The sequence below is a fragment of the Rattus norvegicus genome, chromosome 9, assembly GCF_021556685.1.
Source record: "Rattus norvegicus strain SHRSP/BbbUtx chromosome 9, alternate assembly SHRSP_T2T, whole genome shotgun sequence".
In the NCBI taxonomy this organism is placed as follows: domain Eukaryota; kingdom Metazoa; phylum Chordata; class Mammalia; order Rodentia; family Muridae; genus Rattus; species Rattus norvegicus.
The window spans coordinates 120,507,730-120,532,528 of record NC_141542.1 but is presented as its reverse complement, the minus strand read 5'-3'; the positions used below and the strand labels follow the sequence as shown (position 1 = coordinate 120,532,528).

Below are 24,799 nucleotides of genomic sequence, written 5' to 3'. Positions count from 1 at the left end.
TGAAAATGTGTATGGGGTCAGGGAAGAGCTGGGCAGTGGGGGTGGGCACCTTTAACCCCAGCACTCAGCAGGCAGAGGCTGGTGGCTCTCAGGGTTCTGGGTTAGAGGCTAGCCTGCTCTACAGAGCTAAGGCTACACAGAGAAACCCTGTCTCAAAAAACAAGACAAAAAAGTAAAAATATTCAAATAGCAAGGGAAAAAGCAGTGTTGGGTTATCCCTGTCCTATGGTTCACTCTAGGTTTCTTCCACACCTCGCTCGTGAATTCACACTCAACCCTACGTGGCATTTGGAGAAGGCAGTCACAGTACCAAAAACAACAAAACACTACTGGGTGCCTGGCTTCTGCTTAATGAATGAAGGGAAAAGATGAGCCTCCTCGACCTCAGCCTCAATGCCCGAGTCAGGTGCAGGCTGCAGGGAGCATCTTTACGATGGGCGTGCAAGCCTTGGTAAAGTGTGGAGGTCAGAGGATGGATACCTTTTGGCACTTGGAACTCTCCTTTCATCCTGAGGGTAATGGGACTGAACTCCAGTCTTCAGGCTTAGTCTCTCAACCTGCTGAGTAGCTTGGCTGCCTCCCATTATTTAAATTTATGAAAATGTTGTATTTGTATGGATGTATTATGTGTGCATGGAGGCCAGAATCAGCACTCAAATGTTTTCCCTTGACTGCATTCCACACTGTACTGGCTGGCTCTGGGTGTCAACCTGACACAAGTTAGAGCCAGAGAGGAAGGAAGGAAGGAGCCTCCCTTGAGGAAATGCCTCCAGCTATAAGGCATTTTCTCAATTAGTGATCAAGGGGGAGAGAGCCCAGCCCCTTGTGGATGGTGCCATCCCTGGGCTGGTGGGCCTGGGTTCTGTAAGAGAGCAAGCTGAGCAAGCCAGGGGAAGCAAGCCAGTGAGTAACATCCCTCCATGGCCTCTGCAGGTTCCTGCCCTGTGTGAGTTCCTGTCCTGACTTCCTTAGGTGATGAACAGCAATGTGGAAGTGTAAGCTCAATAAACCCTTTCCTCCCCAACTTGCTTCTTGGTCATGGTGTCATTGGTCAAACAACAGAAACCTTAAGACTGTCAAGACACCCCTTACTTTTTGAGATGGCTTTCGAACTGAACTTTAAGCTCGTCAGTTTGGCTAACCTGAATGGCCGCTCAGTTCCAGAGATCTGCCCAACTCTGCCTTCCAACACAGGCAGATGCGCACTACCACATCCCACATGTTTACATAGGTTCTGGGGATCAAATACAAATCCTCATGCCTGCAGAGCAAACACTTTACAGCCTGAACTATCTCCTCCAAACACCACATCACCAAAATTATAAGAAAAATACCATGTCTAGGATAGAAGATTTCCAGCCAAACACCAGTTTCTTCATTAAAATACCCTTTCCACCACAACCCCCACCTCTGTTTTTCAAGACAGGGTCTCTCTGTACTAGAGACTCACTCTGTAGACCAGGCTAGCCTCCAACTCACAAAGACCCACCTGCTCTGCCTTCCGAGTGCTGGGACTGAAGGCTGTGCCAGGCTGGCCTGGCCACTGTGGCCTCCTTACTGTTTACACATCCTGTCAGCCACCACCCACCTTTCTCTAGTAGAGTCTGTCGAAGGGTTTTTGCAAGCAGCACTCTAACGTTGGGAACCCTGTCATTTGCCAAGGTCAGCAAATGTGGCATCAGGTGCACAGCAAACTGGTCCATGGGGAGGCAGTCGTCCTCAATGACAGTCTGGTGGGAAACAAGTGCGTCAGCTGTCAGGCCAGAGCCTAACCACCACACAGAAGCTGGGACCCTGAGGAATCACCTAAGTGACATGGAATTTGGTGTTCACACGGGACCTCCAGGTGCATGGGAACTCAAACAATACATTTTATGATGTTCCATCAGTAAATTGGTTTTGTTTCTACTAGAAATGGTGGCTGCCCTTGGTGGTGTTTTGTAAAAGCAGTTGGAAGCTTTTCTTTTATCTTGGAGCCTTAGAGTTACCACCAGGTAAATTTCAACTGCTTTTCCCACTCCATTTAGGTCATTTAGGCCAGCTGGGGCTGGCTTTGAACTCAGGATCCTCTGTCCACTTCTCAAGTGCTGAGATTACAGGGCCTCTACCCTGAGTGGCTTCAGTTAGGTCTCAAGTCCCCGCAGAGATCCAGGCAGCCAGTGCACAGCTTTATTTCAGACCTGTGTTCTGGTGGGCACTGTGATGTGAGTGGGGTGTTGTGGCTCATGTGGCTGTGTGCAGTGGCACTGGGAGTGCCGGCCTGAGGACGTGTGACTGGAGAAGCGGGCAGCCTCGTGAAAGACAGCAGAGTAAGTTCAGTTCCTGGGGTCACAGGAAAGGCTCGCTGCAGAGGCAGCGCTGGAGAAGCGTCCTACCTGGCACACGAAGACGAAGGCCTGCCGGCCCGACCACTTTGGACACCTGCCGAAGTTCTCCACCAGCTCATTGATGAGCTCGACTCCGAACGTTGGCGGCGTCGCCATGTGTAGCTTCTTCACCATCTCACTGACCTAGAAGGAAGCATAGGGAGGCTGCTGTCGTCTGTCCTGAGTGCACACACACAGACGGGAAGGCTAACAACAAGCACGAACATACCAACTTGTAGGAAATCCAACGGACTGAAGAAACTTTGTCTGCACACAGATTCAGAGCAATGGGACGTAAGTAATCATAAACATCTCTGGGACTATATAATTCTAGAAGTAAAATCAGCTGTCTACAAAGATACAAACAACAAAAATAGCATTCAACCAAGGTTTTAAAAATGAGACATCAGGTTAATCATGTAGATACTTTGTAACAAGTCACCAAGTTCTTTTAACCAAGCAGACTTTGGTGCTGGGCGGCAACCTCTAGGCTGGAACAGGCAGGAGACCTCCATACCTGTGAGGTCAAGGCTACTTCCCCAAGGAACACTGTGTTGGGAGGGCTCGGGGTGTGGACTTGGTTTGTCCCCAGAGGTCCATGTGATAGAAACTTGTGTCCAGCAGCCGTACTGAGAAGTGGGGCCCCACAATCCTCAGCGGCATGGTGTGGTGCATGTGCATGTGTGCACTGAAATGTCGTGAGCACAGCCGCTCTGACCTGTTTCCTTCTCTTCGGTGTCGGGACAGTAGCAGTACCAGAGTATTTCCTCTCCAGCCACCAGCATCAGGGGCTAAGTAAGCTATTGCCGTTTCTCACATTACCCAGAGCCAGCAAAAGAAACTGAGAGCATTCGGGAATGCAAACAGCTCAGTGCTTCCTGGTCTGCCCACTGAAGTCGTGCACGAGCCCCTCCACTGGCTCAGCAGGCCAGGGTGAGACGCCAGTGAGAGGCACAGTGGCAGCTGCAACAGCAGCCGGACCTGCCAGGCCCTCAGTGCTCAAGACTCTGCAGGGAGTTTGCTATGGCTACAGGACTAGCTGCTTCCTCCTGACATTGAATCCCAGAGAGGCATGCCCCTGGGGACACACTTTGTCACCTTCAGGATAGTGTGTGCAAGAAGTACTTTTTGAAATGCGATTAAAACCCGGCTGAAGCTGCAGTCAGCAACCAGACAGCTCCAGTCCCGAGGTGACACCCCTTTTCCTGTAGCTCCAGTCCCAAGGGTGACACCCCTTTTCCTGTAGCTCCAGTCCCGTGGGTGACACCCCTTCTCACATGCCTACAGGCACCAGTGGTACACAGATAACACCCACAAAGGTTAAAAGTAGAGATTGAGGCAAGTCAACACCCCCTACTGCTAGGGAGAGGAGGCAGGCCTGAATATGCAAAAGGCACCATAGCAGGATGTCAGTGGGAGGGACAACCTCAGAGAAAGCCTGGGAGCCAAAGACCTGCGAAGGACTAAGGCAGAGCCGGAGGGGAGACTCCACAGTCCAGATGCACACGCCACTCCTGGGCACAGGGACAGCTGGGAGCTGAGGATGGCACAGAACACGAGAAAAAGGCCAACCTACAGCCCAGCCTACCCTCAGCAAAGGCACCCTGTCAATGGGTGCAAGTAGACGGACGCATCACTACCCAACTCCGCAGAAGCCAGGGCAGCAAAGCGGGTATGACGAGAGAGGATGAAGCCACAGAATGTGAGGGACATGAAGCCAGGAGGAAACATAAAAAGGTAGAGATGAGACAGTGCCAATACGCTGTCGGGACTTACTCTGCCAGTTCAGCTCGAAACCGCCAATTTCTACTGTTGTCTGTCACCAAAAACTCCTGGAGTTGATAAAGGTACTCTCTTCTTTTATCAATATGAAGAAGCTGAAGTAACAAAACAAAAATGCTTTTATTAGACTGGAAAATGTAATTATCCTGAAGATATGTGGCAGCTATAGTTTGAGTATCTGTGTGCACACACACACACACACACACGTAGAGGCCAGGAGAACATGGTGAGTTTGCAGTGGTTTGTCCCTGAGACAAGGTCTTTCACTGACCCCGCCTTTTAGGCGAGCTGGCCAGTTAATTACCTCTGCCATCCACCCATCTTTAGTGCCCGCACTGGGGTTAAAGGCACACACAGGTTCTTGGAACGTGAGCTCAGTCGTTGCTCCTTGTTTGGAATGAGAGCGTGGGCTGAGTGAGAGCCTGCTGAGCTTGGGTGCTAAGGAGCGAGCACGGTGGCTCTTGCTGAGGGCGATTACTGCAGGAGTCCACCCTGCCTCTTCTGACCCCCATCCGTGCTGCACAGACACCCACTCAGGACACACGCACACGCGCACGCACAGCCTATGTGGTGACAGAGTAAGCACAGGAAACCCACAGAACTCAAAGCTCTGCCTTCCCAGTCTCTCACTAAGGACCCTGTGGAATGGCTGAACTCAGGAACTCAGGATTGAGACGTTACCTTCAGAAAGTCATGCAAGTGTTTGAGAACACCTATCCTGACTTCGTCAAGATCTTTTAAAAACCCATTAAAAATCGGAACCAGGTCTGCTGCTGTCAGCTGGTCCCCGAGAATCACCGCGAGCTCATGGATGGAGAAGGCCAGAGTTCTTCGAACTTTCCACTGTGGAAATAAAAACCGTGAGAAATCTACACACAAAGTACTCTGTACTTTGAACATTACTAATCTCAGAAAGCTCAACCAGGACGTAAGATGGCTCAGCAGGAGGACGCACTTGTGCACAGGCAGGGTAAGCTGTGCAGGAAGGACCTGACTGAATCCAGGGAATGTTCTCGTACCTGCATCCCCCACAGCCCCCTCATTTGCTAGCATCCGCATGCACAGATACACTTAAAAAATTACATCACGCCATTAATCCTTTGGGAGGCAGAGGCAGCTGGACTTTTGTGAGTTTGAGACCAGCGTGGTCTCACAATATACACAATCCCAGGTTAGCCAGGGCTACAGAGTGGAGACCTCCAAACAAAACATCAGATTTGGGGCTGGGGATTTAGCTCAGTGGTAGAGCGCTTACCTAGGAAGCGCAAGGCCCTGGGTTCGGTCCCCAGCTCCGAAAAAAAGAACCAAAAAAAAAAAAAAACAAAAAAAAAACAAAAAAAAAAACAAAAAACAAAAAACATCAGATTTATGGGCTGGAGAGATGGCTCAGTGGTTAAGAGCACTGACTGCTCTTCCAAAGGTCCTGAGTTCAATTCCCAGCAACCACATGGTGGCTCATAGCCATCTGTAATGGGATCTGATGCCCTCTTCTGGTGTGTCTGAAGACAGCTACAGTGTGTGTGTGTGTGTATGTGTGTGTGTGTGTGTGTGTGTATATAAATTTAAAAAAAAAAACAACAAAAATCAGATTAGAATGAACAGATAGTAAGTTTAGAATTCTACCATGTGCCGGAAGTTGTGATAAAATTTCAAATCCCCTATGGGGCTACGGTTCCCCTTTCCCTTATGAAGGAAACCATGTTTGGGAATCACTATTAACTTGTGTAGTTCTCTGAACACAACGACTCCTGAACTGCTGCCGTGCCACCCCCCACAGCACTTCCCTTCAGAGTCTTGTACTGTGCTCTCTTGGAGAAAACCCAAAACTTAATTGTGTGGAAGTAATAATTTAAGAAACACAAAAAATAGAGAGACCCCTGTGTGTGTGGCGCACAGGCAACGGCAAACCTGACCATGTAACCCATCTGAGAGAGACAAAGGCAGACGTGGCCTGGAGGAGGGAGCACAAGACAAGGCAGGTAAGGCCCTGGAGTACCTTTGAGAGCCTGAGAACTGCTGACCGGAGATTGAACCCTCGAGATGGAACTGGGCCCTGGGCTTCCTTCCCTGCCCATAGCCACAGTTAGCAGTTAGGAAGCTGGAAGGGCCTTTTCCATAGGAGGCTAACTCAACAGCCCTTGTGTCCTGAACAGTAGTGAGTACCTCGTTTAACCGTCCCAACAACTGCTCTCTCCTTTTTTTTTTTTTTTTTTTTTTTTTGGTTCTTTTTTTCGGAGCTGGGGACCGAACCCAGGGCCTTGCGCTTCCTAGGTAAGCGCTCTACCACGGAGCTAAATCCCCAACCCCAACTGCTCTCTTAATAACAAGTTAATAACTAAAGAACACAGCTTTTATTATTGGCTTTTTGTTTGGGTTTATTTCTTGGGATGGGTAGTGGGAAGAGGGTCAAACTTTGGCAACAAAAATCAGAGTGAACAGGGGTGATGAAGTCAAAGCCTAGACATGGACAGAGAAGCCGGGTGTCCACACAGCCCTCCAATGCTTTACTCTGCACTTTGAGGGGTGTGTGCGTTTCTAAGCTCTGGGCACCCAGGCGCCTACAGTTCTGTTAAGGTGTGAGTTACAGCAGAACTCTTAGGGAGGGGCCATCTTTCAGTCTCCAGCATCACCTATGAGAAACCTGGACAACACGTGTCTACCACAAGAAGTGCTTTCTGGTACTAAGTCGTCAGAGCTCTCTGTAAGGCCAAGCACTTGCTGGGACACAGAAGTCTTCAGACTGAAAACCATAGCACTGTGCCACCTTCCGGACTCCTCACGGCTCACTCACCTGCATGTCTGACGCTAGGGTCTCGTAAGTCTCTCTCAAGCAGTGCCAGTTCTGTCTGCCAAGGGTCAGAGCCACACCCGGCAGACTGTATGCACAGTGCTTAGCGATCTCGGTGTCGACTGTCTGTGCTCGAGAAGGGTCGGTCATTGACAGGTACTGGTCTAGTAACGCTTGTGGTACGACATCCTAACCAGGAAAGAAAGAATGTAGCACATTTGAACATTTAAACAAGTTCTCAGCAGTTTAGACATAAATGTGACTGATTAATTTTAAAATATATCAATACTAATTCCAAAAATTAAAATATCTAGTGACTGAGAAGGGCTTGCTGGCCAACTCGTTTAGCCAGATTGGTGTACTCCAGGGTCAGCAAAAGACCTTGTCTCAGTAAGTAGGGGGTGGTTGAGAAAGTCATCCAAAACCAACCTTTGGCCTCCACACACTCATGCACACATACATGAATGCACACATGTTAAAAACATACTCTAGGGGTTGGGGATTTAGCTCAGTGGTAGAGCGCTTGCCTAGAAAGCGCAAGGCCCTGGGTTCGGTCCTCAGCGCCGAAAAAAAGAAAAGAGAAAAAAAAAATACTCTAAAAAACAATAGATTAAGCAAATGTATATATTTGTGCATACATACACATATATAAATAAAAAGCCTCTTAAAACAGGTCAGAGTTGTTGTTATTAAAAATATATTATGAAGGAGGCTGCGGCAGGTCCCCTTTAGTTTCTGCCCTGACCATCATTACCAACATGCTTTCCAGCAAGGGCATGTCGTATGTGTCCACACCTCCAGCACTCGGGAGGCTGAGGCAGGAGGATCAGTTCTGAAGCCAGCTTGGACTCTATGTTGTACTGGAAGTAACCAAATAAAGAAAACTCAAAGCCACACTCCTTCCTCCGCAAAGTTAAAGCCTACGTCGGAGCCGGGCACGGCCACACTCGGGAGGGGGGGGGGGGGGCGAGCCAGAACTCCATGGGGAGACGCCCTCTCTGAAGACGTAGACCATCAAGTGTACACAGTGTTGGGGTGCACGAGGGAACAAGGGAAGAGGTGCAGCCTTGCTGATGCATCACCGTGTACTTTTGGGAGGGGAGTTTTAGAAGACTGGAGGCTTCTGAGACTGTAAGCTGGGTAAGTGGAGCAGAGTTCACTGCCTTTTCCTTTTGACTATGTTTCAAACCAGTATGCACAATGATTCTACTTTACATAGGAAACACAACACGACATGGCATATCTAACTTCTAATAATGTCCCCAGAGGCAAACAAGACGTGGTGCCAAACTGCTGGGCGGCGGCTGTAGCGGTCAGACTAAGAGGCCCCTGCTTGTTTATTATAGGAAAGCTCACCAAGGTACATTTCCACAGAGGAAATGAACGACAAGGATGAGCCCGAATTCAAACATCTGTGACCAGGTGTAGAGGACTGCTGTGACCCATGAGCAGCCTAGCTCCACAGTGAGTCTGAGGGAAGCCTGGGCTATAAAGTGAGACTGACTAAAGGAGGAAATCAAAACAGTAAGGCCAATAAAATCTCTACAACACTGGGATGCAAACTGAGTATCAACAGATAGAGGGAACTTCAGCAGCACCAGACCATCCATCTCCAAAGGTGAAAAGGGCGCCATCTTCGTGCACAAGCCATAGACACCAGGACATAACAGAATGTGGGGGACGTGTTGGGTTTCTCACACACGTGATGAACTATCTTAATTGTCAAACCAGCGGTTACAAAGGAAGATGACTGAGGTCACAGGCAGGCTTTGGAGGAGGGATCAAGAACTCAGACACCACATCCGCATGTCTGGTCACTTACCTGGACTTTGGGTCTCCTCTCTTCATCCGGGCTGAAGCCACCACCGCCACCGGGGCCTACATCCGCACCTCCATGGATATAGTCAGGAGTGGCCTCCATATTCTGTCAGGAGAAAAACAGACTTTAGGAACTGCCAGCCGGGAGGCCGTCTCCCTTAAGCTCTCGGACTGGTTACTTACCATTCACCACTACCAAGAGACACAGACAGAGAAACTTGTAGGATTATAAGTGTTTATAAACATGCTTAGGCTTCCTAAGAATGTTCCCCTGCTTTCAATCACGCTTGGAGAATAGCTGTTAAATGTGTTAAAACGAGTCTTAGAAAAATTAGTTTATGGGGCTGGCTGGCTGGCCCAATGGTTAAGAGCACTTGCTCTTGCAGAGGGTCTGGGATCAATCAAGAAGCACCCATGTGGGGACTCACAACCCTCCAGACTCTAGTTCTAGGAGATCTGATGCCCTCTTCTGACCTCTGTGGGCACTGCGTGTACATGGTCCACAGACAAACAAGCAGGCAAAACACATTAACTAAATCTAAACAACAAATTTTAAAAAAAGAAAAAAGCCTTAGCTAATTTATAAAGTACCGGGAGGAATCTTCCAGTCAACTGTCTTAGAAGCTAATGGGTGTCATGTAGTTTTTGTATTCCTACTCATGGTCTTTAATATGTGATTTTATAAGAAGCTGCTTTTAACAGCCACACTTCCAGAACACAAACTCACATGAAATCCGCTCTGCAATGTATGTGTATCACAGCACTCAAGTCTCCATACACGGTCAGTACTACACGTTCCCACGGCATCAGACAGCATCCGCAGGAGCAGAACTGCACCGAAGCACTAAGGACGATACCCTTGCCATCCCCACTGCCTGGCCCTCCCCTGAGCTGTCTATCACTACACACTGCATTCTAGTGACGAGTGCCATTCCTTCTCTGTCTGAAAGCAAGAGAGAAGAAATAGGTGCTACATGACTGGCTGGAGGGAAGCGCAGTGGGAAACCAGGGTAGGATCATGTCACAGCTACGTGGATGCAGCAAAGACAATGCTAGGAGCAGTACCCACCCTCACACTTGTCCAGACAATGCCACAGCCCTCCGCAGCATGGCCTCAAGTCCCGGTCTTCTGCTCAGAGTACTGTGTTGCTTGCTGCAGTGAAATGGTCCGTCAGAAACAAAGCACCTCTCCAAAAAGAAAAGGGAAGAGTTAATTATTCTTGATAAAGGGCTTTGTTTCCAGTAAGACTATTTCACTGCAGTGAGCTACATCAACATCCACCCATCTAAACAGTCATATAGACAGGATTGACTTTTTCGAGCATTTAATAAGACACTAAAGTCACAAGGATGGATGAGGTGAGAATCATTATTTTTACTTTATGGAAAATGACTAACAACCGGAACGAGCTGACTGGAGTGCTGGCCACCGCTGTCCCCGTGGAGACGCTGGCACAGCTCTCTTGGTAAACACCACCAGTTTATTACCTCCTCAGCAGCGATGACCAGAGGCTCAGAAGTGTCTTCGCTGATGCTACAGTTTGGAAGCTCGCCGCCGGCACCCACTGCGTCGTCCTGCAGCTCACTCCGCTGCTCTGCACCGCCAGCCTCGTCGTGAGCATCCAGGGTAGAAGCGCGCAGGGCGGCCGACAGCACTTCCACCTGGGCTGTGGGCAAAGGAGACAGTGAACGGAGCACCGCACACCCGCCAAGCCCTTCTCTGCCCACCTCGGTGTCAGAACAAAGTGTGTCTCTGACACTGCCACGAGAAAGCCGGAGACAATTCTACTGTGGCAAATCGTCGGTCCTTCAGGAGACCAACGGAAAACAAATGTGCACGGAGCTGCCTTCGTTGCCCTGTCCAGTTGCCGGAGGCCCCTCAGGTCATACAGGCATCTACAGGAAGTGGCGCTAAGCTATCCTAGCAGAAAGGCACTTCTGCACACCTGCCAACACGAAGCAATGGCGGCTGTTGGCAGAGTCTTCTTGGTGTAACATTTAAACATCTCTATTCCACCCCAGTTCACCATCCCTTTTTCATACTGAAATTATTACAGTTTGTTCCAGACAATTGGGATCCCAAGAATACTTTCTTGTTTGCCCAAACCCAAAACAACTTACCAGGCAGTAGTTACTAACACTGCCTTCCTTATACAGAAAATTAAAACTAAGAGGAATTCTCTACCCCACCCAATAAATGATAAATTTAGAAAAATATATATTTGGGGGAAGGGGTCAAAGCTAACATTCTCCTTGAAGTAACATTCCCCTTGCACATATAAAATTTGACATTTAAAATTTAGATCTAGCCAACATCAAACTAAGTGGAGAGAAACTTGAAGTAATCCCACTAAAATCAGGGACTAGACAAGACTGCCTACTCTCTCCCTACCTATTCAATACAGAGCTCGAAGTCCTAGCCAGAGCAATCAGACAACAAAAGCTCAAAGGGATACAAATTGAAAAGGAAGAAGTCAAAATATCACTATTTGCAGGTGATATGATAATATATTCATTTAAATGACCCCAAAAATTCCACCCGAGAACTCCTAAACCTGATAAACAACTTCAGCAAAGTGATTGGGTACAAAATTAACTCAAACAAATCAGTAGCCTTCCTCTACCAAAGGACAAACAGGCTGAGAAAGAAATTAGGGAAATGACACCCTTCACAACAGTCACAAATAACATAAAATACCTTGGTGTGACTCTAACCAAGCAAGTGAAAGATCTGTATGACAAGAACTTCAAGTCTCTGAGGAAAGAAACTGAAGATCTCAGAAGATGGAAAGATCTCCCATGCTCACGGATTGGCAGGATTAATATAGTAAAACTGGCCATTTTGCCAAAAGCAATCTACAGATTCAATGCAATCCCCATCAAAATTCTTCATAGACTTAGAAAGAGCAATTTGCAAATTCATTTGGAATAACAAAAAACCCAGGATAGCGAAAACTATCCTCAACAATACAAGAACTTCTGGGGAAATCACCATCCCTGACCTCAAGCAGTGTTACAGAGCAATAGTGATAAAAACTGTATGGTATTGGTACAGAGACAGGCAGATACACCAGTGGAACAGAACTGAAGACCCAGAAATGAACCCACATACCTATGGTCACTTGATTTTTGACAAAGGAGCCAAAACCATCCAATGGAAAAAAGACAGCATTTTCAATAAATGGTGCTGGTTCAGCTGGAGGTCAGCATGTAGAAGAATGCAGATCGATCCAGGCTTATCACCCTGTACAAAGCTTAAGTCCAAGTGGATCAAGGACCTCCACATCAAACCAGATACACTCAAACTAATAGAAAAAGTGGGGAAGAGCCTCGAACACATGGTCATAGGGGAAATTTTCCTGAACAGAACACCCATGGCTTATGCTCTAAGATCAAGAATTGACAAATGGGATCTCATAAAACTGCAAAGCTTCTGTAAGGCAAAGGACAGTGTTGTTAGGACAAAACAGCAACCAACAGATGGGGAAAAGATCTTTATACCAACCTTCTATGATAGAGGGCTAATATCCAATATATACAAAGAACTTAATAAGTTAGATTCCAGAGAATCAAATAACTCTATTAAAAAATGGGATACTTAGCTAAACAAAGAATTATCAATGGAGGAATACTGAATGGCTGAGAAGCACCTAAAGAAATGTTCAACATCTTTAGTCATAAGGGAAATGCAAATCAAAAAAGCATGAAATTCCACCTCACGCCTTCAGTATGGCTAAGATCAAAAACTCCTGCGACAGTAGATGCTGGAAAGGATGTGGAGAAAGAGGAACATTCCTCCATTGTTGGCAGGATTACAAGCTGGTAATCAGTCTACAGGTTCCTCAGAAAATTGGACATTGAACTGCCTGAGGACCCAGCTATACCACTCCTGGGTATACTCCAACATACAACAAAGACACATGTTCCACTGAGTTCAGAGCAGCCTTATTTATAATAGCCAGAAGCTGGAAAGAACCCAGATGCCCTTCAACAGAGGAATGGATACAGAAAAGTTGGTACATCTACACAATGGAATATTACTCAGCTATCAAAAACAATGACCTCATGAAATTCATAGGCAAGTGGATGGAACTAGGAAATATCATCCTGAGCGAGGTAACCCAGTCACAAAAGAACACACATGGTATGCACTCACTGATAAGTGGATATTAGCCCAAAAGCTTGGAATACCTAAGAAAAATTCACAGATCATATGATTAAGACCAAAGAGTGGATGCTTCAGTCCTTCTTAGAAGGGCGAACAAAAGTATTCACAGGAGGAAATATGGAGACAAATTATGGAGTAGAGACTGAAGGAAAGGCCATCCAGAGACTGCCCCACTTGAGGATCCATCATACATACAGTCACCAAACCCAGACACTATTGCAGATGCCAAGAAGTGCATGCTGACAGGAGCCTGATAAAGCTGTCTCCTGAGAGGCTCTGCCAGAGCCTGACAAATACAGAGGTGGATGCTCACAGCCAACCACTGGATTGAGAATGGGGTCCCCAAGGGAAGAGTTAGAGAAAGGACTGAAGTAGCTGAAGGGGTTTATAACCCCATAAGAACAACAATATCAACCAACCAAACCCTCCAGAGCTCCCAGGGATTAAACCACTACCCACTGACTATACTTGGAATGACGCATGGCTCCAGCTGCATATGTAGCAGAGGATGGCCTTGTTGGGCACCAAAGGGAGGAGAGAGAGGCCCTTGGTCCTGTGAAGGCTCCATACCCCAGTGTAGAGGAATGTCAGGGTGGGGAGGTGAGAGGGAGTGGGTAGGTGCAGGGGGAACACCCTCATAGAAGCTGGGGGAGGAGGGATGGGATGGGGGTTTCTGGAGGGGAACCGGGAAAGGGGATAAACTGAAATGTAAATCAGACAACTCCTGCGTTTCTCAAGACAATTAATGCACATGTGACAGCATCGGCATCTATAGAATGTCCCGCCTTGGACAGAGAGGCTTCTTTTTGCAGAGGTCAATGCAGACTCTTAACCTTACACTGAATCTATGCTTCCCTCCCCGCACCAAGGCAGGGTTGTTAGAGCAGAGGCTAGAGAAGGGTCTGTGAGATGCTGCATTGAGATGACAGGGATACTTACTATTGACTGCAAACACACAGTAGGGACCCTGCGACCTCCCATCATGGACAGAGGGCACTCATGAGGCCAACCTCTCCTGAGCAGCTCTTAATGGCTGCTGGAGGAGATGGGCGTCATCTTTATGGTATGGCCACTGGGAGGGCTAAGCGGGAAGACAGTGGGAAATTAAAGTAGTAGTAGATAGTAATGAGCGTGCGTGAGAGACAGACAGACAGACAGAGAGACAGAGCGCTAGGGAGGGTGATGAGGCTAAGACAGAGGAGTGCTCCTGGCCCACTCTCAGTCTTGGGACTGTCTTTCTTTCAGGCAGCGGCTGGGGGAGGGGTGGGGGGAAGGGGAGATGGGGCTTCTCTAAATGCATTTAAGCATCTGACCATGGAAATACAAGATTTGTGCACAAGGAACTTCTAGTTCAGTGGGTCATCATTACTAAATACAGCAAATGCTTACTCATGGGACAGTCCAGTGATTTTCATTGTTCTCAGAATTTCAGCTATAAGCTGTAATTATCATGACAATCATTTTAGCTCTCTCTTGGGTCTTTCAAGTTTCTAAAGCAAAAGCAGAAGTCAGCCCAGAGCTGGCTTTACAAAATACAACTTCACAGAACTCCACGTGTGTAAGTGCTGCTTGAGAACAAAGTGAGAGTGTATCTGACAGGCAGGCCCTGCTTCCCGTCCACGCACGTCCAGGCTAGGAGCTGCTGGGCGTGTGCCATGCGTGCGGCTCAGCACGCCATCTCTCACACGGGATCTCTGCCGTCTCTGTGATCTGTTCTGTTGTTCACAGCTGACAGATTTCCCCTTCCTTCCCTACTGTGATCCAATGAAAACAGTTTAATCCATTATTAAAAATCACAGGAAGAAAAAGAACTTCCGTGATCGCAGGAGGGCTGAGACTGAAGTCAGACAGCCAGAACTCCATGTGCGGAGAGGCTGATAGGTTTCCTCTCCCCCAGGGCTTGCTGTAAGACACCATTTACAGCATAGCACAGCACTGGCCTCCAGAGGTCAGACCTCTGCTTCTCAGTCTTGGATCAAGAGTCTGCCTTTTAAGAACAGTTCACTTGCTTTCTGGAGAAGTCAGGGGAGAGACTGCTTCACAATGCACCAGCAGAAAAGAAAGAGCCCCAAGGTACTGAGCACCCTTCCAAAAATGCCAATCATTTTATAACAGTGGAACTCAGCTACTTAACAGAGATTAAACAAAAGTGCCCTTTAATAAAATCTGAAAGTACTGCATGACAAATTTAAATTGTTCTAGGTGTCACGATTATAAACAATTAAATTACAATATTAATAGTGAAATTTCTTAGCTAAATTTTAAGTCAAATAGTATATTAGCCATCTTCAAAAACACATATTATGAAACTTAAAAAGCTTTCATCATTTTATTTATTGAAAAAAGCAGTACATTCAATATTTCTTTTAAAAAAAAGATTTATTTATTTTGTGTATGTAAGTACACTGTAGCTGTCTTCATGCACACCAGAAGAGGGCGCCAGATCCCATTACAGATGGTTGTGAGCCACCATGTGGTTGCTGGGAATTGAACTCAGGATCTCTGCAAGAGCAGTCAGTGCTCTCAACCTCTGAGCCATGTCTCCAACCCCAGTATTTCTATTGTATTCATTGAGTGTCTACTATGCGTTAGAGAACTAGCAGGTACTGTAATGTAATGAGAGTCCCGGAATAGACCCAAAGACTGGCTGGCAAACCTTTTGCATAAAAATTAAGTTTAAGAAAAATAAAATGAGACACTGAAGCTACATGAACTTAATAAAACTTAATGAGATTTAAACAAGAAGCTAAGAAGCTAAGGAAATAAACACATTAAACACTTGACTGTCAGTGCCTCGTTTCTTCTCATCTGGGGCTGAGGCTGCTAACGGGGAGGAGAAGCCAGCGCCCGCTCTGCACAGGAAGCAGAGACAACTCGGAGACAATATAGCACCTTCTCTGTCACCTGTGGAACCTAGACGCGACATTCTGTCTGTCTGTCCAGAGAGAGGTTTTAAATCAAATTGTTAAATTAAAATAATATTAGTGATCAGGGGTGTAATAAAATGTAATGTTTTTCAGGCATAAAATCACAACAGGAAATCTCTAAAAATCCTAGGAGATGACAACAAAGATGGCGTACGGCAGCTAACTTACCACACACATGAGCTTTCGGAGTCAGGTTTGTGCTAAGACTCCTAGCTCTCAGGAGAATGTGGCAGGCAGACTCAGGGCCAGCCTGGGGTACGATCTTATCTTCCCCACAAACATGCCAAAAGGAAGGTTTCTGGTTTAAAAGGATTAGTTAAGATTTTACTTTATTTGCTTAAAAATGAGTATTTCTCAAAATTGAGCAAACTGAAGTTTAGAAATTTTAGTTTTGGGAACAAAAAGGGTTAAAAACAATCCAGAATGTATTATTAGATCTGAAGATTTGTAAAAATTTGCAGATATAAGATTTAAAAGTTTTTTGTTTTGTAGACCTGGCTGGCCTGGAACTTTCTACATAGGTTAGACGTGCTTAGAACTCACTGCGACCTGTCTGTCCTTGCCTCCTAAGCACTGAGGTTCCAGATGAGCACCACTGTGCCTGGTCGTAAAGACATCTGAGCTGGGCCCAGGCTCGGCTCTACCCCATCCCTCAGCTCCAGTGGGCACAAGGAGAGAGCCTGTGACACCTCACTTCCCAGTCTTAAGGAGTTCACACATCTATCTGATGAGGGGCAATGTTTTCATTAGGACGGAACAACCCGTTCAGTTAGTTCAGTTGTTCACAGTGGAGGACATGGGCCATGCATGTGTAATATCCCTTGGCCCCAAAATAAAAATTTGAGAAAGAAATTCTTGTAAAACTACAGCTGTTAAAACATCATACATGTGAAAAACCAGAAATCTATGTCCACCATCACCATAAAGACTACAGTACTTCTTTAAAAATGAGATCCAGAGCACAATGAATAGAGCAGACCTCAGACTTAAAAAGTATAAATGCTAAACACTGAATAACTGCAAAAGTGATTTTTGAGTGAGCACATCTATTTAACCATAAACAGCAGAGAGGACAGACCAGCAATGTTGTAGTAAAGGGCACCTTTAAATCACCTCTAAATGACGCGGTCTTCCATACCTTTAACATCCGGGTCATCCATGTGCGGCTCTAGGTTTTCTATCATTTCTTCTAGTTCCTTCCGGGTAGCCATGGTGATACTGGGAGAACCTGGTACAGGGGCTGCAGGTGCATCTCCTGTTCTCTCTGGGCTGGGCCTCTCCCCAGGGTCCTGTTGGAGCTCTTTATCAAGATCTATCTGGGGTAGAGGAGTCCTCCAGAAATGGAAGGAGTTGAACATTTCCTGATCTAAGGGAGTGGGCTCTGGGGAGCTGGTGCCAACGTCTGGCCGGGACGCAGACTTGCTGTTGTTATCGTGCTTTTTACCACTCTCAGCGTCACTAGCTGCTTCCTGAGGAGACTCTGAGGACAAAGTACAGAGTAAGGAGCTGTCCGCTGGAACACGCATGTCACCTGCAGAGTCCCCAGGCGTCTCGGCAGCACAGCCTTCAAGTGTGCCGTCCAGCCTGGCACTGGAGTGAGGGGCACTGAGGTCTGAAGGTGCGTCCTCTGGCCTGCTCTGCTCTTCTTGTACAACACCATCGTCTCTGATCCTTTCAGGTTTCATTTAGGGGAGAAAAAAAGAAACATGGAAGTATAGACATAGTTACTGGGGAAAGAAGTCAGTGACAAGTGTGACATAGCATTCAGACTAGCTAGGCACTCAGAGTGCAGGTCACTATAGCACCCCACAGGCTAGCACCATACACACGACGCTTTTCCAGCAGGTTTGCAGAGAGGTGAGGCACTCCTGTCAGACTGGTCTAACAGTCAAGCAGTGTTAACAGCTGGGGAGGGTGACACTTAAGAATCCTGGGATGCTGGGACAGAAGACATGGCTCAGCCATTAAGGGCACTGGCTGCTCTTCCCCAAAGACCAGGTTCAAATCCCAGTACCCACATGGCAGCTCACAACTGTCTGTAACTCCAAGATCTGACACTCTCACAGATATATACATAAAGGCAAAACACCAACGCACCTGAGATTAAGATAAATAAATTTAAAAATACCCTGGAATACTGCAATACTACTAACACTAGTAACAGCGGGAAGAAGTCAATTATAATGGATTAGAAGATACATTCAAATTTTAAATTATTTATTCAGGGATTATCTGTATTCTACTCAGCTCCAGTGACACAGTAAAAGCTGAAGAGTCAGAACATTTTGCTTATAAAAGAGTAATAAATCAAAAAAAAAAAAAAACCCAACTCTAGAGGATATTAGAGAAGGTATTAATTCTCTCAGATAATGTATTAAAAGCTACTTAAGTGTAAATATAGGACTATTTTTATCTCTTCCTCAATCTCCAATGCTACTTCAAGAACAGGTTTTTCTAAAAGGACATCATGGCGTAGCTGACAAAGACGGGCTGGGGGAGCATGTACGAGCGCTAACCACTGTCCTCTCAACGCAGCCTTCAATGCTGCTGTTTCTCTCCTGTCTTACACCAGTGGTTACCGGGCACCTACCAGGTGGGACCAGGAATAAAGCAGGTTCAGGATTCGGTGTGTAGGTCTAGGTAAGCTGGCAAACCTAAGGACCGCAATCGATCCCCAGCACCAATGTAAACCAGCCAAGAGGAGCCACACACCTACAGTCCCAGCGCTGGGACACGGAGTAAGAGGACCTCTGGGGCGGGCCGCTCTGCTAGTCTGGGTGAACTGACACGCTCCAGGTTCAGGAGACCCTGTCTCAACAACTAGGGTGGAGGCAACTGAGAAAGAGGACTGAATTGGCCTTCGGCTTTTCTGCACAAACCTCTGACTCGCACACGCATGCGTGCACAGGCATCTGCATGCACACTCCAGCACAGACAAATCGAAATGAGCCCAGGAAACCAAGCTGGGTGGGGGCTGGAGGATCAGTAATGTAAGGGCCTGGTCCTGTGTGGCTACCGTGAGGTTCCAACTGCAGCAGAAAGGCATTCAACTACAGAGCAAACTCAGCAGAGCAGTTAAACGGTCAGGCGCTGGGGCACAGCCTTCAGCCCTGTGCCGACGCCAGAGGCAGGTGACCTCTGAGCTCCAGGTCAGCCTGCCCTACAGAGACTTCAAGGATATAGTGCCAGAGTGACTCAAACACAACTTCACTCCACCCCCAAATGAGGGTGAGTCCAAAATGAGACGTACAGGTGGGACCACAGGCCTTGGAGGAAATGATGTGACTTTCTAGGAAAACCAGGACATGCTTATGAGGCAAACAAAAGAAAAACATCCCAAGAGGCGGCAGGCACACACAGGCCAATGCTGAGAAGACAGCAGCAGTCAGAACACAGGCCACCCTCCTGCGGGACAGTGCAAAGTCAGGACACACTTCTGAGTTTATCCTGCCACTATCACATATAATGAAGCAACTCTAAAACCTATCAGACATCTTTCCCAAGACCCTGGTACAAGCAATGCAGAAAACAGGCTGGAGAGAAGCCAGGCTGCGGGAATGGCAAGGTTACCACCAGAGCACAAGACAACTGTCAGCACAAGGGATGCCTCCGTCAGAGACGAAGGTGGTGACACTGTGTGTGTCCATGCACTTCATGCAGAGCCTGGTGCACACCCAGAGTCTGGCTAGGGGGACTGAATAGATGCCCACAGCACTAACTAGCGGCTAACAACACAAGAGCCATCTCCACAAGTTAACAAGTTCAGGTCTGGCCACATGGATTAGCATCTGTTGAATTCCAGGCAGTGCTGTCTCTGAGCTACCGACAGACTCACAAGTACACAGCAATGGCTGAGCAGGGTAGGAGGCAAGAAAAACTAGTGCTGAAGGCAGGTTAGACAGAAGCAGCCAGATGGACTGACAAACAGAAAGAATGACAAGGTCAAAGAATCGAGCCCCTGTGGACAATCCTGCAACTTGAGTTAAACAGAACATAAAAGGACAAATGTATGGAAATGTATAACTAGAATATGGTAAACAACAAAACAAAACAAAAAAACCAAGCTCTCTCACACAAAGCAGTGAGTGCCTTTAAGTACACAGTTTACTTGAAAAGAAATACAAAGTATCTGAGAGATTTTTAAAAAGTGTCTAAAACCTCTCAGCTTCAGAATAAAATATCAAGCTGGAAGTTTAAGAGAAGTGTCAAAAATAAGGGCTGCAGCATTCCTGTATGGCATCGGCCTGCTATGTTGTGTGTTTTCGGGGGAGGGGAGGTGCCTGTCACCTGGGGACGGAGCCAGGTCCCCAGGATCTGAAATCACAGTCGTGAGCCACCATATGGGTGCTGGCAATTGACCCCAGGTCCTCCGGAGCAGCAGCCAGTGCACCGACTGACTCTCGATCCTGCACAGGTTTTCACGAAAGCACTGAGCACCATTAGGTAATACTGTTTTCAGAAGCATTTCTAAAAACATGTGCTTTTTAAAATTTAGACTGGGGGTTGGGGATTTAGCTCAGTGGTAGAGCGCTTACCTAGGAAGCGCAAGGCCCTGGGTTCGGTCCCCAGCTCCGAAAAAAAGAACCAAAAAAAAAAAAAAATTTAGACTGCAAACTGAAATTTTACATGCACATGTCATCTAAAAACATGGCATATGGCAAAAGCATTCGATACCTGGTGCTTCCCTTCCACAACTATAGACACATCAGATGCACACATGGCATCAGTGTGCCGGGTGTGAGGGACTGAGCAGCACAAGGAGCCACCTTAGGGGAAGCTCCTGCCTTGCTCCTGCCTCACTGAACCGAGGCACTCACTCTTCCAACAGCTCGGGGCCAGTGCTCCAGTAGGAAGTGTTCCTCCCCAGTGTGTATGGTGCAGACATTTCTGAGCACAGAATAACTGCCTGGTGTCAGTAACTGGGTGACAGCTGGGCACCGATTTTACATTTGAAAAATACAAAGTTAATATCTGAGAAAAAATGTCTGAAACTTCTCAAAAGGTCAGGGGAAAATCCACATAAGGAAGCAAACAAGGCACAGCAGTCCTAGAAGGTGTGGGTGAGGGGGACGTGGGATTCTTTATCTTCCAGCATCGCTCTACATAAAAATTTAAAATTACAGTAACAGTATTCTAGAGGGGCAAGGTGAAACCTTAGGCTTTCTTTATCATCAGACAAATTTAAGGTGCCTACACTTATGGCACACACAAAAGTCTAAGTAGCAGTCAGGTCAAAAATACTCCAAGGCCTGGGTGGGTCATCGGCTCACCTGCCTGCTAATTTTAGCATTAGCCCCAGGCCGTCCAACAGAGCAAAAGTAAATCAATTAGTCTGCTGAAAGTTACAGCACGTAAGTTTCTTTTTTAATGATTTATTTCATGTACATTGGTGCTTTGGCTATATGTGTATGACAACTATGACTACGCAAAGTATAAGTCCCCTAAATTCCATGTTGTCCTGGAGCTGCTTGAGTCACGAGAAGCCCATGTAGCCTGCTGCACAGGGCATCTCAATGAAAGTACAGGACAAACTGTGGTTTAGAACACAGGGAGTCTAGGAGTCTGCTGCTGGATGGAAGAATTCTAGTCACATCTAAAACATGTGCATATAAGACCCAAAGAGGTAGCTTACACATAATCCCCATACAGGCAGGCAGGAGCAAGGAGATCAGGAGTTCTAGACCAGCCTTTGCTTCATGGGATCCGGTCTCAGCCTCTGATTCCCATAGAAATTAATCTATGGGAGATTAATTAATTGGAGAATGCCCTCAAGATTCCCATAACAGACACCACGGGGCCGGGCAAACCTGGTATAATTACTTCAAGGACAAAATGACTCACAAAACATCTGGTTAAAGGTAATGAAGCCAAAACAAAACACACACCAGGACACAACTTCTAAGCTAAATTCATAATTATACTTTGAAGTAATTAAATGAGGCTTTAACATTAGTGAAATATTTCCAAATTGTTGATGCAATAACAATTATTTTATTGTTCAGATATTTAGGGTTTTTAAAGATCAAACCTATAAATTCTTAGAATAATTCAGTCAAGATTTTTATTTATGGGGGTTATTAATTAAGGGGAAAACATTCAGTGCCGCAGCACTTGGGAGCCAGACAAAGTCAGATCTTTGTACGTCCAGGACAGCCAGCGCTACTAGAGTCCCTGCCTCAAATATTCAGAGGAAGGAAAAACAACGCAAGTTGTGAGGAAGGCAGGGGAAGGCCACTAGAAAGAAAGGGTGTGTGTGTGTGTGTGTGTGTGTGTGTGTGTGTGTGTGTGTGTGTGTGTGTCCCCTACTGCATAAAGGTATGACATTTCCAAAGAATACTAACCTAAAACACATGCCCGCTGGGCCAGGCCCTGAGCATAAATATGGCACAAAGATAAAGGGCAGACGGTTGAACTGAAGGCTTGCACTCTAAGCAAAGCTATCATTGCAAAAGACATGGTTTGAAACAAGTGCTGGACAGATCCAAAGCTACTCTGTTAGGCTCTGACCCTGGGAGGGTGGGTATGGAGACAGTGGACACCCACAGGCATTTTGTTAGCAGACAATACACAGGACCCGAACCTTCCCAACAGAGGGCTAAAGAGGCAGGCTGAGCCCAAGGACAAAGCACATGCAGAACAGCAGCAGCCAGGGAGCAGTGTCCGCTCTCAGCAAACACAGGAGCATCCACTCTGCATTACTGCTTTTGCTGTGGTGGGAAATCAAATGCAGGGCGAGTGTCTACCGAGCTAGAGTCCCGAGCTCCCTGTTCTATACATGACTTATGAAGCAAATCCCAATGCTTTACACTGACTGTAAATAACTTCTGTCAGCATCTCCACACTAGCACTCATAGCCTGATAGATCTGATAAAACCAGATGTCTGTAATCAATAAATCCTTCTAGGACTATTTAGTAACAGCAAACGTTTCAGAACAGATGAAACTCTACACAGGAAATCAGCAGCAGTGGAAACCTAGCAGCAGAACCTTCCTCAAGGGGCCGAGTTCAATGCTCACGCTGAGGACATGAGCTTGGTCCTTGGGAAGCCACACTGGGTGCCTTGCATCAGCCTGTGACCTCACTGCAGCAGACCTTGTCTCTTTTAGCTTCTGTGGGCACTAGCAGATATCACATGTGATGCACTCACATGCACATACAAAAAATGCATGCATACCCACACTTACATGTCTCACACCCACACAACATACCATTACAATACAAAACAAAAACATGCCTAAGTGTCTGACATCAACAAGTATGAAGTCTAGGGAACGGAGAAAGCCCTGACAACAGACACCAAATTGTAGGTTCATGCTGGGTTCTACACTAGCTGGAAAGGCCAGAGCTGTTTAAGGCAAGGTGGTCGGTCACTCACTTTCTAAGGCAGCAACAGAGTCGGCTGTGTAAGTATGGCCAAGCTTTTATAGCATTTAAAACAAGTCTCCCCTCGCAGGAATTCTCTTCCCCCTACTAAATCATTAACACAATCCATTGGCAACTATAGATAGCCCAGTGCTATGGACAATGCAGGTCACTACCGAGGCAATCTCTATGATATGTAGTGCAAGTCCATCAGAAGCCAAACTGCTGTTGGTGCTCCACAAGCCCCATCCCTGCAGTGGTCAAGCCCAGCGCAACAGCCCACGAGTGCTCCTCGTACACTCACTGCACAGCACAGCACAGCAGGCTGCTCGCACTGCCTGACTGCCTGACTGACTGACTGCCTGACTGACTGCCTGACTGACTGACTGCCTGACTGACTGCCTGACTGACTGACTGCCTGACTGACTGACTGCCTGACTGACTGCCTGACTGACTGCCTGCCTGACTGACTGCCTGCCTGACTGACTGCCTGCCTGACTGACTGCCTGACTGACTGCCTGCCTGACTGACTGACTGACTGCCTGACTGACTGACTGCCTGACTGACTGACTGCCTGACTGACTGACTGACTGACTGACAGTGCTTTTATACTTCAGGATCGGAGTCTGCATTCGTGGCAGAAATGCAATGTTTACCATCTGCTTCTACTGAAAATGCTGTCTTACACTCTTCTATGCATTTACACATCCACAGATTAGATTCTTCCCAGATTTAAGAACAACTTCTGTGCCGACTTCATTACTTAAAACTGATCATTAACAAAATGAAAGTGGGTGGGGGGCTGGAGGGATGGCTCAGCGATTAAGGGCACCGGCTGCTCTTCCAGGTCCCGAGTTCAAATCCCAGCACCCACACGGTGGCTCATGACCTCTATAATGTGTTCTGATGCCCTCTTCTGGCATGCAGGTGTACATACAACTAGGGCACTCAGATACATAAAATAAATAAGTAAATCTTTTTTAAAACGTAAGTAGGCTTCACAAACGCAAAGTAGGCAACATCCCCACCCCACCACTCTTATCAAATTCCTTCCAGCACTGTTTTCAAAGAACTCAGACTGTGCTTACTAGGAAGACCGAATTAAGAGAGATTCTCTTCCTTTAAAAACAAACAGTACCTCAGATGTGTTTGGCAGGACAGTAGGAGAACAGGCAAAAAGGTAAAACAAGGCAGCAGAGAAGAAAGGAAGAACTGTCAAATCAAAACACCAAGAAAGCAAATAGCACAGTACCCAGACCTATAGAAGAGAACGGTCATCATTAGCATCATGGCAAGGGGCTGTGTCAACAACATGTATGAACTGCAGAGGCTTCCGCACCCTTCCCATGCACTGTCTGACCCACGGAGTTCTCTAAGTAACTATATTAAATCCTAAGAACAGATCCTAAAAACTAAAAGTGTCGATGGAAATTCTTTAAATCTAGAAATCTGAAAATCAGAGTTTCAACCTCTATTAAACTTTGGTTATCTTAAAGTCGTACTTCTATTTAATAAGCATATCAATTTAGGCCTAATCATTAAAATGCTTCCCTCAGGGATGGATGGCTCAGGGGTTAAGAGCACTGA

The 24,799-nt window shown here is 46.8% G+C and overlaps 1 protein-coding gene across 33 annotated transcripts in view; it reads right to left on the bottom strand.

The window, feature by feature from the left end:
- Ppp4r1 (protein phosphatase 4, regulatory subunit 1) overlaps positions 1-24,799 on the bottom strand; it is a 63,667-nt gene that overhangs the window by 1,246 nt on the left and 37,622 nt on the right. For 21 of the 33 annotated variants that reach the window (XM_087564622.1, XM_087564614.1, XM_087564618.1 and 18 more), the window contains 9 exons: positions 16,988-17,520; positions 10,243-10,421; positions 8,759-8,860; positions 6,940-7,125; positions 4,830-4,991; positions 4,143-4,243; positions 2,596-2,716; positions 2,376-2,510; positions 1,589-1,730 (listed from right to left, as the gene is read on the bottom strand). In XM_087564622.1, the coding sequence (XP_087420748.1) occupies positions 1,589-1,730; positions 2,376-2,510; positions 2,596-2,716; positions 4,143-4,243; positions 4,830-4,991; positions 6,940-7,125; positions 8,759-8,860; positions 10,243-10,421; positions 16,988-17,520 (1,661 nt within the window). Of the gene's footprint in view, positions 1-1,588; positions 1,731-2,375; positions 2,511-2,595; positions 2,717-4,142; positions 4,244-4,829; positions 4,992-6,939; positions 7,126-8,758; positions 8,861-9,823; positions 9,943-10,242; positions 10,422-16,987; positions 17,521-24,799 lie in introns of all 33 variants that reach the window. The other 12 variants (XR_015628445.1, XR_015628448.1, XR_015628447.1 and 9 more) reach the window with 1 other exon arrangement.